General features: G+C 60.5%; 1 protein-coding gene across 1 annotated transcript in view; it reads right to left on the bottom strand.

Annotated features, from left to right (window-relative positions):
- Nucleotides 1-810: 810 nt before the first annotated feature.
- PLCG1 (phospholipase C gamma 1) overlaps nt 811-15437 on the bottom strand; it is a 34718-nt gene continuing 20091 nt past the window's right edge. Inside the window, 28 exon segments of the mRNA XM_027623687.2 lie at nt 811-2722; nt 2902-3083; nt 3178-3266; nt 3384-3545; nt 3651-3765; nt 4294-4442; nt 4523-4747; nt 4890-4986; nt 6247-6404; nt 6893-6962; nt 7197-7293; nt 7475-7578; nt 8196-8273; nt 9243-9423; nt 9513-9632; nt 9712-9912; nt 10178-10365; nt 10445-10546; nt 10628-10750; nt 10883-11051; nt 11478-11598; nt 11673-11758; nt 11844-11962; nt 12188-12289; nt 12389-12461; nt 12664-12698; nt 12931-13014; nt 13107-13191. Coding sequence (XP_027479488.2) covers nt 2680-2722; nt 2902-3083; nt 3178-3266; nt 3384-3545; nt 3651-3765; nt 4294-4442; nt 4523-4747; nt 4890-4986; nt 6247-6404; nt 6893-6962; nt 7197-7293; nt 7475-7578; nt 8196-8273; nt 9243-9423; nt 9513-9632; nt 9712-9912; nt 10178-10365; nt 10445-10546; nt 10628-10750; nt 10883-11051; nt 11478-11598; nt 11673-11758; nt 11844-11962; nt 12188-12289; nt 12389-12461; nt 12664-12698; nt 12931-13014; nt 13107-13191 — 3358 coding nt within the window. The 3' untranslated portion in view covers nt 811-2679.

Genomic DNA, 15437 nt, shown 5'->3' with positions numbered 1-15437 from the left:
TGCTGCATTGTTTTGAAAGGAGAGGCTTCTGTGGGCTGAGAGGGGACTTGGGTTGTCTCCTGCTCACCACCAGAGCTGGCGGGCCACAGAAACCCCGGCTCCCTCACAGGCAGGCCGGTGGCCACACTCGACTCCGACATACCCCAGGCAGACGAGCTGGAGGAGCCCAGAGGGGAGATCTGCTTGAACTGGAAGTTGTGCAAACCACACCCCCCCACCCCGCCTCCACTGCACAATAACCACCCAACAAATGGTCCACAGTTAAGTCTCCAGACAATTGGCTCTCCCGGCCACCCCCGCAAGAGCCCACCAAGGGACCTGGGGATGCTTTATTTGGCAGGCCAATCTTAAGAGGCCAGCACAACGAGCAACTGGCCCACCCCGAGCCCGGATGCGGGCAGCGGGCTTGCATGTGCTCAGTGCTGGCTGCGCCGTGAGGTGCCTCTGTCCTTCAGTGGGGCTGCCTTCCTGACCTTTCCCATCTCCTTTCTGGGATCTCTGCAGTAGCTAGGCAGAAGCAGCCAGCCGCTGAGCAGCTGTCCCCGCAAAGCAGGTAACTCCTTAACCCGCTTCCGTTCCTAAGGGAAAGCATCCCGAGTCATCTTTGCCTTCAAACAAAAACCCACCTGACCACCAGAATGGGCTTTGCTATTTCTTCTCCTCCCATCCCTCTCTACCTGATTCCGACAGCCTTACCGGTCCCCACAGGACAAGGCATGTCGCAGCCAGACCCTCCCCTCCCCCGGACTCTGCCCCAAGGCTTCCCCCCAAAGGGGAGCAGAAGTAGGTAATTTAGTGACTATCCTACTAAGAAGAAAAATAACGATGTTTTTAAAGTCCTTTTCAGAAGGAAAGCTTTTCCAATAAAATTTAAGATTTTTGTTAATATTTAAATTATGAGCCAAACGCTGGCAACCATATATAGATGTGTTTGCTGTGGACAAGACTGTGCGGTCATACTTGCAAAGACGGCTTCGGAACTAGTTTAAGTAAACCAGTACATTTTCTCAGAAATCTGTATAATTTTCTTCGGTTTACAATCCATGATATGGAAAGTTTAATAGAACGTTAAATAATTTACCTTCTACCCTAAAAGTAAGCTATAGAAAACAGAATCACTATTAGGATCGAATAATAACAAGGCTTTAACGGCTCAGTGGTTTTTCTTAAGAGTATATAAATATATAAATCTTGAAAAGGTAACACTGTTAGTTGAGCTGTAAAATCCATAAAAATAACAGTTCTGCCACAGTGCAGACAAGTTCACTCAGTTTGCTCCCCCACCCCCACCAAGCAGCTTTCCGGTTAGAAGTGGAAGACCTAGAAAATCATACCCTACGTGAAATAATGAAGATAGTGAGAAACGGGGTGTGCAAAAAATAACCTTTAAAATTTCCATCTCCAACATCACAGATGCCCAGTAACAGGACTTTCAACTGGTTTAATGGACACTCAGGATCATCTCGGCACCCGCCTGCTGTGCTGTCTGCAGGCTCCGATCCCAGGTCTGCTGCTGCAACAGGGAGAGGGGTCTTCAGTCTTAACTCGGACGGGGTGGGGGTGGGGCGGGGGAAGGGGGGTCCCCTGGCCGGCCTGCTGGAGGGCGCCCTGAAGAAGGCATGTCCGTGTGTGCAGTTTCCTGAATGTACTAGGGAAAAGCCCCGCTCTGGGTTGCACCCGTCTCCAACCAAGGCCTCCAGTCTGTCGCTCCGGCCGTTAGACCTCCGGCCTGGCGGCGGCCTCTGCGTGAATGCAAGGCACGCCGCGGCGGACCGTGGGGCAGGAGGGGCGGTGCGGTTGGGCCGGCACGTCCGCAAACTCTGGCGGCCCGGTAAGCGGGTCCCGGCTCCAGGTTCGTTCGCATCCACAGCACTCGCCTTGGGCGGGCCCCCCCCCCCCCCCCCCCCCCCGCCCCGGCTTCGGGCAGCAGGCAGGTGGCGCAGGGCGCCCAGGTCCTTCCCTTCCTCCTCCCCCTCCTCCTCCCCCGCCCCAAGGTCCTGAGGTGCTGCTGGCCGCCCTCCAGGCAGCCCCTCACACAGGGGCCCATGGCAGCCCGGGCCGCCCGCTGCGACTGTCTGACACGATCCCCCGTATCTTGCGGGCTGGGTGGTGGTCCCGGCCGCGGGCAGCGCGCCCTTGTGCTGCGTTCTCTTCCTTGAGCTGGCGGAGCCCTTCTCCAGGCAGGTCCTGTGCTGCCCCGCCCTGGCTCCGCGGCCAGCGACCCTCACCCCTTTCCGGCTGGGGTTGTGAAGCTCCAGGATGATGTAAACTCGGGGCTGCTTCCCTGGCCCAGCGAGGCTGCTGCGGCTCTCTCGGCAAGGTCAGCGGTTCCTCCAAGCTGCCCGTGCTGCGGGCCGAGGCAGCCCCTGTCCCCAAGGGGCTGCAGCCACGGTCCTGGCCCCACGGACGGAAGGCTCCACCCCCAGAAGGCAGGACCAGATGTGTGCTTAATTAATTCGAATCACAGTACGAGTTTCGCCTTCACCCACAGCTGGGGCATGGAGGCCCCAAACAGTACAACTCATCAATGGCTTGGTTTGTCTAGCAGTCACTGCTGGAACCCAGCTCCAGGCCTCGGGGCCAGGACGGCCGCCACGGCAGGCCGCTTCCCAGGGACCCAGCTCGCGGCGCTCCACGAGGCACGCGGCGCCTGCTTCTCTCGACGGGGCTGGCGCACAGCTAGAGGCGGTTGTCTCCGTTGACCCGAGTCCGTCGTGGGGCCCTGGACGGAAGGAGAGTGTGTCCCTACCGGCAGTGAGGCCTTGCAGCCCAGTGGGACAGCCCAAGGCAAGGAAAGCCAGACAAGGGTAACTCCTCCCCAGGAGCAAGAGAAGGACGCCGAAGGGGCCGCAAGCTCTCCTACCCATCTCCCCGTATGCCACCCACCCTCCATCGCCGCACCTCCGTTCCCGACTGTCAGACTGGTCTGCCAGATGCTCGTGGGAGATGCGGAAGTCCTCAAACGGCTGTTGGTAGCGGGCTTCAAAGGAACCTTCCCGGGCCCGGCCATGAAAGAGCTGGCCCGAAGCATCAGAGCCCCTCTCCCGCAGAGACATACTGAAGGGACTGAGGTCCCCGTTCTCCTGCTTCAACAAGGGCAGGGCGCGTGGGGTCAGTGCTTCCCCCAAGGCCTTGTGAGGCTGCAGCCCGCCGGCCCTCCACCCGCGCTGCGGTTACCTTGGCAGGGAAAACATCGATCTTGACGAGCAGGGAGGCCAGCTCCAGGTCCTCACTGTAGTTGTTCTTCAAAGGCACGGCTCTGTATCCTAGGACGAGGAAGGCCTGGCCCTCAGCCTGGGAGGGAGCCGAGCAGGGGGCCCGCCCCCCGCGGCCCCCACACCCCTAGGTAGGCCCCAGGCGCTCTCTCTACGAAGGCTCCTCACCTGTCTTCAGGCCTTTCACTGGAAAGGTAGCCTGAGCCAGGAAGTTCTGGTCACTGAACATGTCTTCCTCATACACCACAAAGCGCAGAAAGGCGAATTCCGGGTTGCTGATCTGGAAGTGGAAGGGCTTGGCAGGCCACACAGGGTTCAGTCCATTGTCCACTGCGAAAGTCAGGGCAAAAGGCCTCAGGCCACCACCTCGAGAGGACAAGAGTTGCTGGTGTGGAGGGGCCTTTGGGGCATGATGAGTGGGGAAGGCAGACGTACCCACAAACTCTGTCTTCTGCTTGATGCTGTCATACTCTGCTCCGGCCACCTCAATCTCCACAAAAGGACACACGATGCCTCGGCCGTTCTTTGGCAGGTGCCGGGCCCCCAGCACCTGGAAGGCAGGCCAAGATGGGCTGGGGACGGTCCTTTCCGCGCCTTCCCAGGCCTCACTATGCAGTGTAGGCTGTGCGCCCTCTGCTGGGCCCCAAGGAGGCGGCCCACTAAATGGCTCCCTGCATCAGGGCCCTAGGAGCAGTGGCGCTGGAAATCTCTGCTTTAGCAGCAGCAGCTTTCACGGGAGTTTTTGCATCTACCTCATTAAATCCGCCCCCCCCCCCCCCCCACAGCAGCTTAGGGGCCGGTTCTCAAACAGAGCTGGGGGGCAGCTGAGCCCTCACTGGACAGCCTGACTCCAGTGATTTAGCAACCGAGCGGGCCTTTACCACTCTGGGCCCAGCCCCACAGTGGAGGCCAGCAGCTGCCTTCCTACCTCAGAGGACGGTCCTGCCTTCCTCCAGCTCAGAAAACAGTGCAGTGTGCCCCCCACCCGTCACACGGACACCCTATCCTTGACTCCGGAAAGGGGCCCCGGCAGAGCAAGCCCCACCCACCCTGAAGCCCATAGGTGAGCACCACGCACCTCAATGCAGATGGCACATGGCTCCAGACCTCGGAGGCTGCTCTTGTCAAAGGGATCAAAGGCCTCATCCCGCATGGTGCTTGGCTGCAGCACATAGCCACAGTGACCGCCGGCCAGGAAGAGGGCCTGGTTCATCTGCATAGGCTTGTCTGGAAGAGCCGAGTTCTGGTGGACTCCAGCCCCACAGCCCAGCAGAGCCCCCTCCCTGCCGCACAGGGCAGCTCCTCACCTGGGGTCTGGAAGTTGAGGGCCACGAGCTGACTGCCGCAGATCCACATGGGCAAGGGGTCGTAGTTGGAGGAGTCCAGCCGCTGGCCCTTGGGGTAGATGCGGGAGAGCTGTAGCCGGTTGTACTGGAGGAACTTCTTGCCTTTGGCCTTGTTCACGTATTTCTCCGCCTTCGTCTCCGGAAAGGATGACATGTCCCGGTAGCAGGCACGTTCCGTGCCAATCTCTGGGCCAAACGGAGAACGCTTACAGGGCCCACCCACCCAGGCGGCTCCCCCAACCCCCATATAAAGGGATGAAATGCTCCTCCATCTTCCACCTGCCCGGGAGGGCACCCAAACCCACCCCACCGGGGCCTCGGCCCTTACTCTCTTCATCGAAGGGAACGGGCCGACAGTAGACAACCAGCTCAGAGAGCTCCAGGGCGATCTTCTTCCTGCGCTCCATCATCTTCCCCTCCGTGAGCTGGTGACACACACAGCCTGTAGCCCCAGGCTGGAGCCCCCGACCCACAGAAGGGCGCACCCACACCGCAGGGGTTCTTCAAGCCCTTCCCTGTTCCCTGCATCTCCCAGACCCCACCGGACACTAAAAACAAGGGCCCTTCTGTCCTCAGGAATAGTCCTTCCTCTTCTCTGCCCTGAAGGCCACACTTGCCCTCCAAGACTCTCAGAGGGTGGGATCCTCGCCACCACCCATGTCTCAATGACAGCTCAGGGTCCTGGGGCTGGCTGTGCTCTCCGGGGATGCTTTGTGACCATCGGGTACGCCGCCTCCCTTAGGCAAAAAAGGCAGCCTCCTCTGACTTCAGTGGGGACGCAGGCCTCTGGCTTAGTCTTTGGTGCCCCGGGGACTCCACCCCACCTCCCAGGCCTAAGAACCTCATCACCTCAGCTCCCCCCTACCCCAGGGCAGCCACCTACCCACCACGGCCACTCGCAAGTGCGCCCCATCCTGTCCTCAACCCCCCGAGGCCTGCTTTCTTCCATCAGGGGCTCTTACACTCACACTCCTCCTCCCTCTTTTAGCCCAGACCCAGAATCCATCCCCTCAACCGGCGGGTCTGCCGGTGAAATCCTCAGCACCTTCCGTTCTCTGCGGGACTTGTAAATGCCCGTCCTCCACAGCAGCCAGAGCTGTGGCCTTCTAGCCCACACCAACCACGGAGGGACCAGCCATCCCACAGAACTCCCTTAACCCTTACAAATACTTTCCTCTCCGCTGCCCCAGGCTCAAGCGGAAAAGGCCTCCCTCCCCCCGCTGGCTCCTCCAGCAGTCAGCACGAAAGCCTGCCCAGGCTCCGGCCCCGCGGAGGCGCTCTGCCTTTGCCACGCCACACTCCCCGATGCCCACTGCCACCCGACCCCGGCCACCACCCTGCCATGGTTGCTGGGAGCAGCACTAGGGCTGTTCGCTGCTGCCAGAGCCGATGGGCACTTGCAGGTTCTTACCGTGCCTGTCGGTACCTCCACAGCCCTCAACACATCAGGCCCCATCCGCCCCCCGCCCGCTTCTAGCTTCTCTGACCCGACCTTCCCGGCTCCTCCTGAAGCCCTCCTCCCGCTTCCAGCCTAGGACTTCTCTGGCCTCTGAGCTTGTGTCTCCAAGTGCCCGCCAGGCAGACCCACGGGGCTGGCTCCTGGCCTGGGGGGGAGGCCTGGTGCCACAGGCCTTGCCCCCAGCAGGCTCACAGGCTGGCCCCGCGCCCCACCCCGCGCCCCTCACCCTGGCGTCTGCCGTCTGGGCCACCTCTCGGATCTTCTTCACCCAGTCCTGCAGCTCCTCCTGGGAGTCAGCAGCGACGTCCAAGGACCAGTGTGCCACCGAAGCCATGCTGATGGAGAAGACGAAGAGCCGGCTGTTCTTGCCCTCGGGGCGGATGGCTGGGAGCACGAGAGGACAGAGCTGGCAAGTCGTTCCCGCAACCCCCACACCACAGCCCAGGCACTGGCTCGGTGTCCCCTCACCACCTGTCCTCCGCACACATCGTGAGGGGACCGGGGCTGCTTGGCCTAGCCCATGTGACAGCAGAGGACGCGAGGGCTGCCGGGAAGAGGTGGGCCGGGGCTCCAAACCGGTCTGTCTCCCCGGGGTCCCCTGCCCCCGCCCCACCCCGGGACCCCGCCTATGAGGACGGTGGAGGTCGGCGAGCCATCTGCATCTCCCACGGTGCCTGGCTCTGGGTGAGCAGGCAGGGCTCAGAGCTGGAGATGAGCAAGAAGCCCAGGGCATCAAGGCGGGAGGAATCCAAGCACTGGGAGAGCTCAGCCGGGGGGCAGCCTCTGGCTTCTTCCCTCGGCACATGCCGAGAGCCACCAAGGACAGCCTGACCCTAAGCAACGAGGGGCTGGAAAACGGGATGGGGGCTCACCTATCTGACAAGCCGGCACATCCAAGACCCCCCGGAGCAAGTCCCCCAGGGGGCTGTTCTCGTCCAAGTGCTGCAGAAGGCAAAGCCCAAGGGCTCATCAGCACGTCCGCTCTACACACGCGTGGGGGGAGGTCTGTGTGCATGCAACAAACGCCCCGCACAAGCGCACACATGACAACACACACACAGCACGTGTGTCCCAGAAACCACGGCCCCACAGGTGTGTGTGTGGACCGCAGGTGCCAGAGGCTATTGCGTCACTGTGCGTGACTGGCGTGTCCCACCACTGTGGCTCTGCGCTCACCTCCCTCTCGGGCTCCAGGGCTGCAGGGCTGACCATCTCCTCCACGTAGTTGGACGGAAACCACAGCTGCTTCTTTCCCCCATAGTCCCCCCGCCACCTGTGGAAGCCACATGGTGCTTACCTCAGCAACCACCCCAAACTCCCACAAGGAGGGGAGCCCTTGTCAAGGCCCCACACGGAAGCCAGGCTGCGGCCAGCACTGCCGGTGCCCGTGCGGGGCCCCCACCTCCCGGCCCGCCACACGCCCCACGGGCTCTGGCTCCAGGGACCAGGCTTACCAGCCGCCATCTTGCTTCTCCACATTCTGGATGATGGCGCTCTTCGTGAATGTCAGCTCGTCCTCCCTCTGTGCCTTGTAGTCAAAGAGGGCTTTGACCGCACACTGCAAGGGGGAGAGCGCTGGTTAGAGCAGGCAGTCCCTCCTCACCACTCTCCTGACCTGCAGCAACCCGCCCTGCTCCAGTCCTCACCACAGGCCTCTGCCATGGAGACTCCTGGAGGCCAGGCCTACAAGGCCCCCCAGCCTAGGAGAAAAGAACCTTCTTCCCAGGCTCCCTGGCTGCTGAGGGAGAGGGCTGAGGAATAGGGCACAACTCCTTTACCCCCTAGAGAAATAAGCAAAAAGAGGAAGATCCTCTCTGACAGATCTTCACAAGGTAAGGGACTCAGTAGCAAAAGTACAAAGTTTTCTGGCCAGTATGGCCTGCCCCTGCCCTGCTGCCACCCAGGGAGGAAACGGGGAGTTACCCTGGGGAGCAATCTGGAAGGGTCAGTGCGGACCCCCCAGGGGCAAGGTCTGGGAGGGGGTCGGCCCAGGGACAGCTGTGGTCGTACACAAACCACACATCTCTCACAACCTCTCAGGCCTCGGAAAACCACAAGCACCACTTCTCCACAACGACCACAGATGGGCCCCTGAGCAGAGCAATGCAAGCCCTGAGCAGCTGGGGACCCCCCCACCCCCCGCCACTTCCTGTGCCCAGAGGCCTGACGCTGTACCTTGAAAGTAGGCATAGGATTTGCCTCCACGTAGAAGCCAGGGTTGCGTCCCTCATACAGGGCTCCATAATCAGGCTCCTGGAAACAGGACCGAATGGGATACGTTAATACCCGGACAACAGTGGCTACCGGCTTCCCTGGGCCCCTCGATCAGTATGGCAGGCCCATATGTCCTGCCTCACCAGGCCACGTCCGCCCCTTCCCTGACATCGGGTCTACCAGCATCTCAGACCTCAGTGGGCACGGCCTGGCCCTCCCCTCTCTCCACATTCTTACCCTGGACACCCACCCCACGATTCTGAAAGTTCTCTGTTCCTGAAGGCCCACGCTGCTGCTGAGCTGTCTGCAGGGGAGTCCCGCAGGGGCCATGCACTCAACTTTCTAGACCAGTGGCTCCTCCCTCCCCCTGGGCGCCCCCGCCCCACACACGCTAATTCACCAGCCCAGCCCTGGGCCCCAGTGTGTGAGGTCCTTTCCCTGGACACCCGTGCCTGCCGAAGACAAGTCTCAAGTGGACCTCCCATCCTAGATGCCTTCTTTTTGTCCAATGCCACGGTTCCAGTCCTGAGCCCTTCCCACAGCCGCCTCCTTCACTTGTCTTACCCCTGTGCCTCCTCCCACCACAGCCACACTTCTGTAGTCAAACGCTCTACCGCTGAGCTATACCCCCAACAGACACACTTCTGTAGCCAACTCTCTTCTCCGCCCGGCGACAGTCTAGTCCATGCCCAGCCGGGTAAGCCTCTGGCCTTGGGCCTACCGCTCCGTGTGAGCTCCAGGACCTCCTCACCCCTCAGCCCAGCTCACAGTCCCTAACTTCGTCACCTAACACATGCCCATCCTTACAGACACACCCTCGTAGATGACATTCCCTCCAGGACACTGTTCTGGCACCTATGCCATGGCCCCTAGCTGGGCAGTGACCTGTCTAGGAGCTCCTATAACATCCCTGGCTTCTGTGTCTCACACAGCCAGACTGTCCCACGACTGCCCAGCAGCTAGCCCAGGATCACTGCCGGCCACGCCCCTCAACCACTGGGCCCTCACCGCAGTGCCAATCTTCTCCAGCGCCTCCTCATTGATGGGATAGCGCAGCTTCATTTTGCGGTACAGCGGATGCTTCTCATAGTAGCTGATGAGGTCCACGAGGCTGTCAAACTCCGAGTTGCCCAGCATCACCGTCTGGCCCTCCTGCTGGACACGGCAATGCTTGATCTTGCCCTCAGCCCTTAACAGAAGAGTCACACGGGGTCAGGGCAGCCCAGACCCGGGCGTAGCCCCACACCACCTAGAGCACCCCGAGGCCACACCCCTCACCGGAAGGAGATGGCGTAGGAGTTGGGCTCATTCCGTTTTCTCACCAGGAAGGCCCCGTCCCGGGGGACACGCATCAGCATGTGCTCGGCCTGAGCTCTGGTCAGGCTAGCGTGGTACCACCTGAGGACAGACCGGAGTCAAGCCCTGGCCTTCCCCACTCAGGGCACCCCCTGCCCCCGGCCCCTGGCCCCTCCCTCACTCTTTGCTCTCGTGGGCATTGGTCTGCGGGACAGGCTCTGAGAGGCGCATCTCAAATTCGTTGCAGCGCAGGGGCACCTGCTGGTAGTGCGTGATGAGGTCATAGAGCGAGTCAAAGACCAAGTTGTCTGTCAAAAAGAACTTGGGGGCCCCAGCGTCCTGCCGGGAGTGGATCCGGCAGTGCTGGACTTTCCCGTTCCTCCTGTGGGCAGATGGGGAGGCGGTGAGAAGCAGGCGTGGCCCAGAACGCTGCTCTCTAGCCCAAGCAAGACACCTGAGGAGCTCGGGTGCCGGGCAGACCCGCAGGAGGGCTTCAAAGCACCCACAAAGGTACGCGTGTGTGCGTGCGTGTGAGGAGATCGCGCTCTGTGTGAGAGCCTGTAACCGAGACCAACTACAGACTGTGGTGGTCCTGGGGCGGCGGGGGGCATGTCGGAGTGGCAGCACACGCGCTGGGAGCGGGTTACCAGAAAGAGAGGGTGTAGTCGCCCACGAAGGTCTCGCTCTCCCGCACGAGGAAGGAGCCATCAGGGGCCCCGGTCTCGATGCAATACTCGGTGAGCAGGCGCTCGGCGATGTGCCGTCCATCCCGCCCCGCCCCGAGCTTCCCATGGAACCACTTCTCACTGGAGTGCAGCTCCGTGCTGCCACTGGCCTGTGGGGGGAGGGCAAAAGCAAAGACGCTCGGTGACTCTGACCCCAGCCCGACCCCCAGCCCTGGGTCGGCCCCTCACCTCCTTGGGCTCCTCCTCATCCTCATTGCCCTGGTCACTGCTGGTCTCCTCAGAGTAGTAGATCTTGCTGCTGGTCAGAACGAAGTAGTGGGGGTACCACTCCTGGGAGAGACCGAAGTGGGGCCCATGAATGGAGGCCTCCTCCCACCGGGCCCCCCATGCTCAGCCTGGCCCGGCCCTCACGTGGTTCACGGGGTCTTCCAGGTAGAGAATGCCATTCTTGATGGAGTTGCTGATATCATTCTCGGAGTACATCACTGATGTAGGCACCTCTTCGTAGGCACTGCCTTCTGCCAGCTTCTTGTGCTAGGAGGGCAGGCGGGACATGGCAGCGCCAGACCAGTCCCAGAGCCCTGCCCTCCTCACCCAGGCTGAGACCAGCAGCGAGAGCCATGGCCTGGGAGAGGTGCTGGAAAGTGTGGGGCCCCACACTGTTACCTTGATGAGGATCTTCCTCTTGAGCTGGTTGGGTGAGGGGAGCCCATCCGCGGCAATGTCCACGGGCTTGGTAAGGAGTGTGTCCCCAAGCACCTTCTTGAAGTACTGTGCCATGTTTCTCTGCTGGGCAATGCTGCAGTGGTCCTCGATGGACAGGATGACCGGGTACCTGCAGGGTAGGGGACAAGTGCAGTGACACAGACCCAGCAATTCTGAGGGGTCAACACTCAGTCCAAACAGCCCCTCAGAAAAGGTGTTAGGAACCAAGGGCCTCAGGGCCCTGTCCAGAGGGGAGCTAGCCAGAGAAGATGCTGGCCCTGGCTGCTGGAAGGTAGTATTTTTTGAGGATGGGTAGAGCTTTAGTTTGTTCCACAGGCTAGAGAAGAACCCATGAAGAGGGGGGCTGAGGGTGCAGGAAACAGGGAGGAGCTTAGGAAGAATGGCTCGAGCAAGCAGCAAGTAAGGAGGGGAGGCCAAGAAGGACAAAGATAAAAAACGGGGAGTGGGGATGGGGCATTGGAGGGGACCCTCTGTCACAGGAGAGAGCTGGAGCCAGGGTGACCCTTGCCCTCCTCCCCCCCACCCCCCGACTCACTCTGAGGCCACGAAGGCATGCTCCTTGATGGTGTGCAGAACGTCGGAGAACTTGATCTTAGTGGTAAGGGTGTGTCCATGGTAAATGACTGGCATCCCATCTGGGCCATCCCAGCAGTCCACTGGGGAGGAACGTGACAACAGTCAAGAGGGTGGGGCCCCCCAAGCCAGTCCCCCAGCCCCGGCCCCCACGCACACTCAATGCAGCGACAGCCCATTCGCAGGCAGCGAGCGTAGGCTTCTAGGGAGGACTCGCTGGAGAACTGGTCCCCGGTCAGGTACCTGGACAGGGAAGGAGAGGCAGGGGTGGTTGGGTGACTGCCTCCCTCCTAAGGGTGGGCCAGGTAGGGCTGAGGGAGCCACTCACGTGTTGTGGGAGGAAGAGATCCAGTAGTGGGAGAGAGGGTTGTTCATGGTGTCCGGGCACACTGCATCCAGCTGTGAGTTCCACACACTGTTCTCTTTGGAGAACAGAAAGGTAACAAACTGTCCAGGAATAGGAAGGAAAGGACAGAGTAAGCCAGTACCCCAGCCCATTGGCACGGCTGTGGTGGGAAGGAGAAGATGCTCAGTGTCTATCACGGTGGGCAAGGTGGATAGTGTGGGGGAAACAAGGTGGCAGCCCTAAGGAGAATTTGGCTCCTGGGACCCAGGTGGGGTTCTGGTCAGCACCCCTCATTCTGATGGAGGGGTGTGAGAGGTAGGGCTAACCTCGTCCAGGTTGAAGTATGGTTCTTCAACTTCTCGCAAGGGATCTCGAAGGAAGCTGAACATGAACTCCTGCACCTGAAGCCGGTCAACAGCCCACAGCTCCTGGTGGGGGTGGGTTGGGGATGTGCACATGAGAGGCTGCCAGTGACGAGCCCAGCCCCCCTCAGCCAGGCACCCTGGCCCAGTCCAACCCAGCCGTACCCCCTGGTACTCGAGGAGGAACTGCTGGAACTCAGGAAGGGACACACGACAGAGCTCTGGCTGCTCCCCTGCCCTGTGGGAAAGAAGGGGAGCGCCTGGCAGCTGGGTGGCTGGTACAGCCCATAGACAATGAGGGGCCCCCTGGAAGGCAGAGCCCAGCTCCCAGCCAGCACAATTGCCCAAAAGGGTCCAGCATGGCTCACTCCCTCCCACTGCCTCCCACCTGTACCAGGAGCCACCAGGGGAGAACCCCACCGCCCCATTTCAAACCAAACCTCAGGGCACTGGCTTCCAAGAAGGGGAGGTCCATCTGCAGGAAACAGAAGCTGGTCAGAGCGAGAGCCCCTGGGAGGCCACATGGGAAAAGGGCTTTCAGGAAGAAAGGCTGGGGCAACAGAGAGGGGTAGGCCTCCAGAGGAGAAAAGCTGGAGAAATGGCACCCGAAAGCCCTCGAGCAAGGCAGCAGGGCTGAGGCAAGCAGGGCCGAGGCTGGGGTGGGAGGGCAGGGGCAGGGGCCGTGGGAGGGTGGGTGGCTCATGCACCGTCTTCTGGGCGCTGTACATGAGGCTGCGGTAGAGCTGAGCAAACTGCCCATAGGTGATGTCACTGCTGCGCTGCTCCAGGTCCTACACGGCATAGGGCGGGACTCTGGTTAGGTCCAAAGCCAGTGGCTCCCGGGCTGACCCCACTGCCCACAGGTGGCCCAGGAGGTGCTTACCGTCAGACGCTCTCGGAGGAAGCGCATGTTGGGGACCCGGTAGTTGACCTGGGACAGCATGTTCTTCAGGTCCTTGGCTGATATACTGAGGAAACAGGGACATCCCCAGTGGCCTCACCCAACCTCTCTCATGACCTCTGACTTGTGGGGTGAGTCCACCTGGGGCTGGACAGGTAAATACTACCCTGGCACCTGGAGTCCTGAGGTGAGGCTAAATCAGAACCTTTGGGGTTACCAAGGGAAGGCCCCTCCTTTCTCTAGGGCTCAGTTTCCTCATCTAAGCAAAGACAAAGGCCATGATTCTAGCAAGAAAGGAGTGAACAGGCTCAGTGAAGTGGGTCAGGCATGGAGGAGGGGAGCCAACCTATAGGTCTCAGCACTCAAGCCTGTACCTCTCTCTGGCCCCTAGCAATCCTATGGGCTGCGGGCTCACCCAGACACAGGAGGCACCCTTCCTCTGCTGAGCCTCCAGGCCTCACATAGCTCACTCACATACTCCCTGGGGGGGGGGGGGGGGAGTTCGGCAGGGATTCCTGACCAGTGACCCTGGAATGCCAGAAGTGTGTGTCTCAGCACCTGGCACAGGGTGAGGGGTGAGGGGGTGGCCGGAGGGGGTCCTGCTCAGCAAAATACCACTGCTGGTGACTGGACACTCTCCTGGGGTCTGACAGGGAAGTGTCCCTGCCCTCCAGGGGTGCCCTGCCCAGGATGTGGGACTAGGGGACACTGCTGAGCCTGGCAAAAGGATGGAAAAGATGGGGGAAAGGGAGGCCTTCTCTCCTGGAGGCTGGTGTCAGGGAGGGGAGGGTAGGCAGCCCACCTCCTCCTGCCTAAGAGCCTGGCAGGCAGCACCAAAACTCCCTTCCAGGATTCAGTCCTGTACTGTGTGGTCCTGGCTGCTACTGGCACGTGCCGGCTCATCTGACCCCCCGACGCCCAGGAGGAAGGTGGTCAGGGTCCTTGCTTTGCAGGTTGGGAAACTTGCTGCATCACCAAACTCTCTTGACCCTCTGCCGTCAGCATTACAAGGAAGCTATTATCCGTCCCACCAAAACACCTGTCTTGACCCTGCTGACCTCTCCAGCGACCGCTCCCTTCTCTGCTCTCCCTCACAGCAGCACCTTGAAGGAGCCATCCATGCTCCCCTTCCTTCCCTGAACCCCCTTCCCCACTCAAGGTCACCAACAACCTCTGTGCTGTCAAGTCCAAGGGGCACCTGTCTTCAACACACCTGATGAGGCCTTGCACAGCTGACCACTCCCTCCTCCCTGAGCTTCCAAAACTCCACCCTCCAGGTTTTCCTCTTACCTCACAAGCTGCTACTTCCCCTGGCTAGCTCCTCCTCACCTCCCTGATCCTCCCCCAGCGTCCAAGTGGCCTGGGGTTAGCCGCTGGCCCTCTTCCCTTTTCTCGCTACACTTATCAGGTGATCTCCAGCCTCATGGCTTATGGAAGGAACATCTCTATGCTCCCGAGGTAGTATCTCCTACCCCAACTTCTCCCTTAAACTCATTCTACCCACCTGCCAATGCAATGTCTCCACCTGGACATCTAAGGGCATAAAACTGAACATGGCCTAAATGTACCCCTAAACTCTCCCAAATGTGCTTTTTCCATGGCCTTCCCATCTTAGTCAATGGCAACTCCACCCTTCCAGACGCTTTAGCCAAAAAGCTTACTGTTACTCTGGACTCCTTTCTCTTGCACACCAAAATCAATGTTAGGAAATTCTATTGGACTCTTACCTTCAAGATACAGTAGAGTCCAAACCCGACTACTTGCTACCACCCTGCACCCTGAGCCAAACACTCTCATCTTCCACCCAGAATGCTGAAGCAGCTCTCTGCCCAAGCTCACTGGCTCCGCCCCACCCTGGACTCTCCAGCAGGAGCCGGTGGTCCTGTGCAACTGAAGTCGGGTCACGGGACACTTCCTTTCAAAACCCTCCATGGTTTTCTAGTTCTTTCACAGCAACAGGCAGAAGGCCTCACCATGAACTGATCTTTGTCCCCATCTCTCCCTGGCCCCTCTGGCTGTCATACGGTGGCCTCAAAGCTGTGCGCTTCCAGGCAACCCCTCACACACTAAGGCCACCCTTACCCTCTCTGCAGGACCCTGTCCAGGATCCCAGCCAGCAGAGCAGACCCAGAGCGAGTCTGCACCAAGGCCCTCAGAGGGCTTTCTGAAGGAAGTTCCACTTGCCTGGCCCCCAGCCCTACCAGAGGCAGGCCCCCTGGGTCCTCTGGTTCTCCAGGCAGCTGCTCGGGGCATGGCTACTGTTCTGGCTGCCCCAACCCACCGGCTGGGCTACAGCCACAGCCCAGTACCTAC

Source organism: Zalophus californianus, chromosome 8 (assembly GCF_009762305.2).
Source record: "Zalophus californianus isolate mZalCal1 chromosome 8, mZalCal1.pri.v2, whole genome shotgun sequence".
NCBI lineage: Eukaryota > Metazoa > Chordata > Mammalia > Carnivora > Otariidae > Zalophus > Zalophus californianus.
Note: the sequence above shows the minus strand (reverse complement) of the source record. Positions and strands in the feature narration are given on the sequence as shown.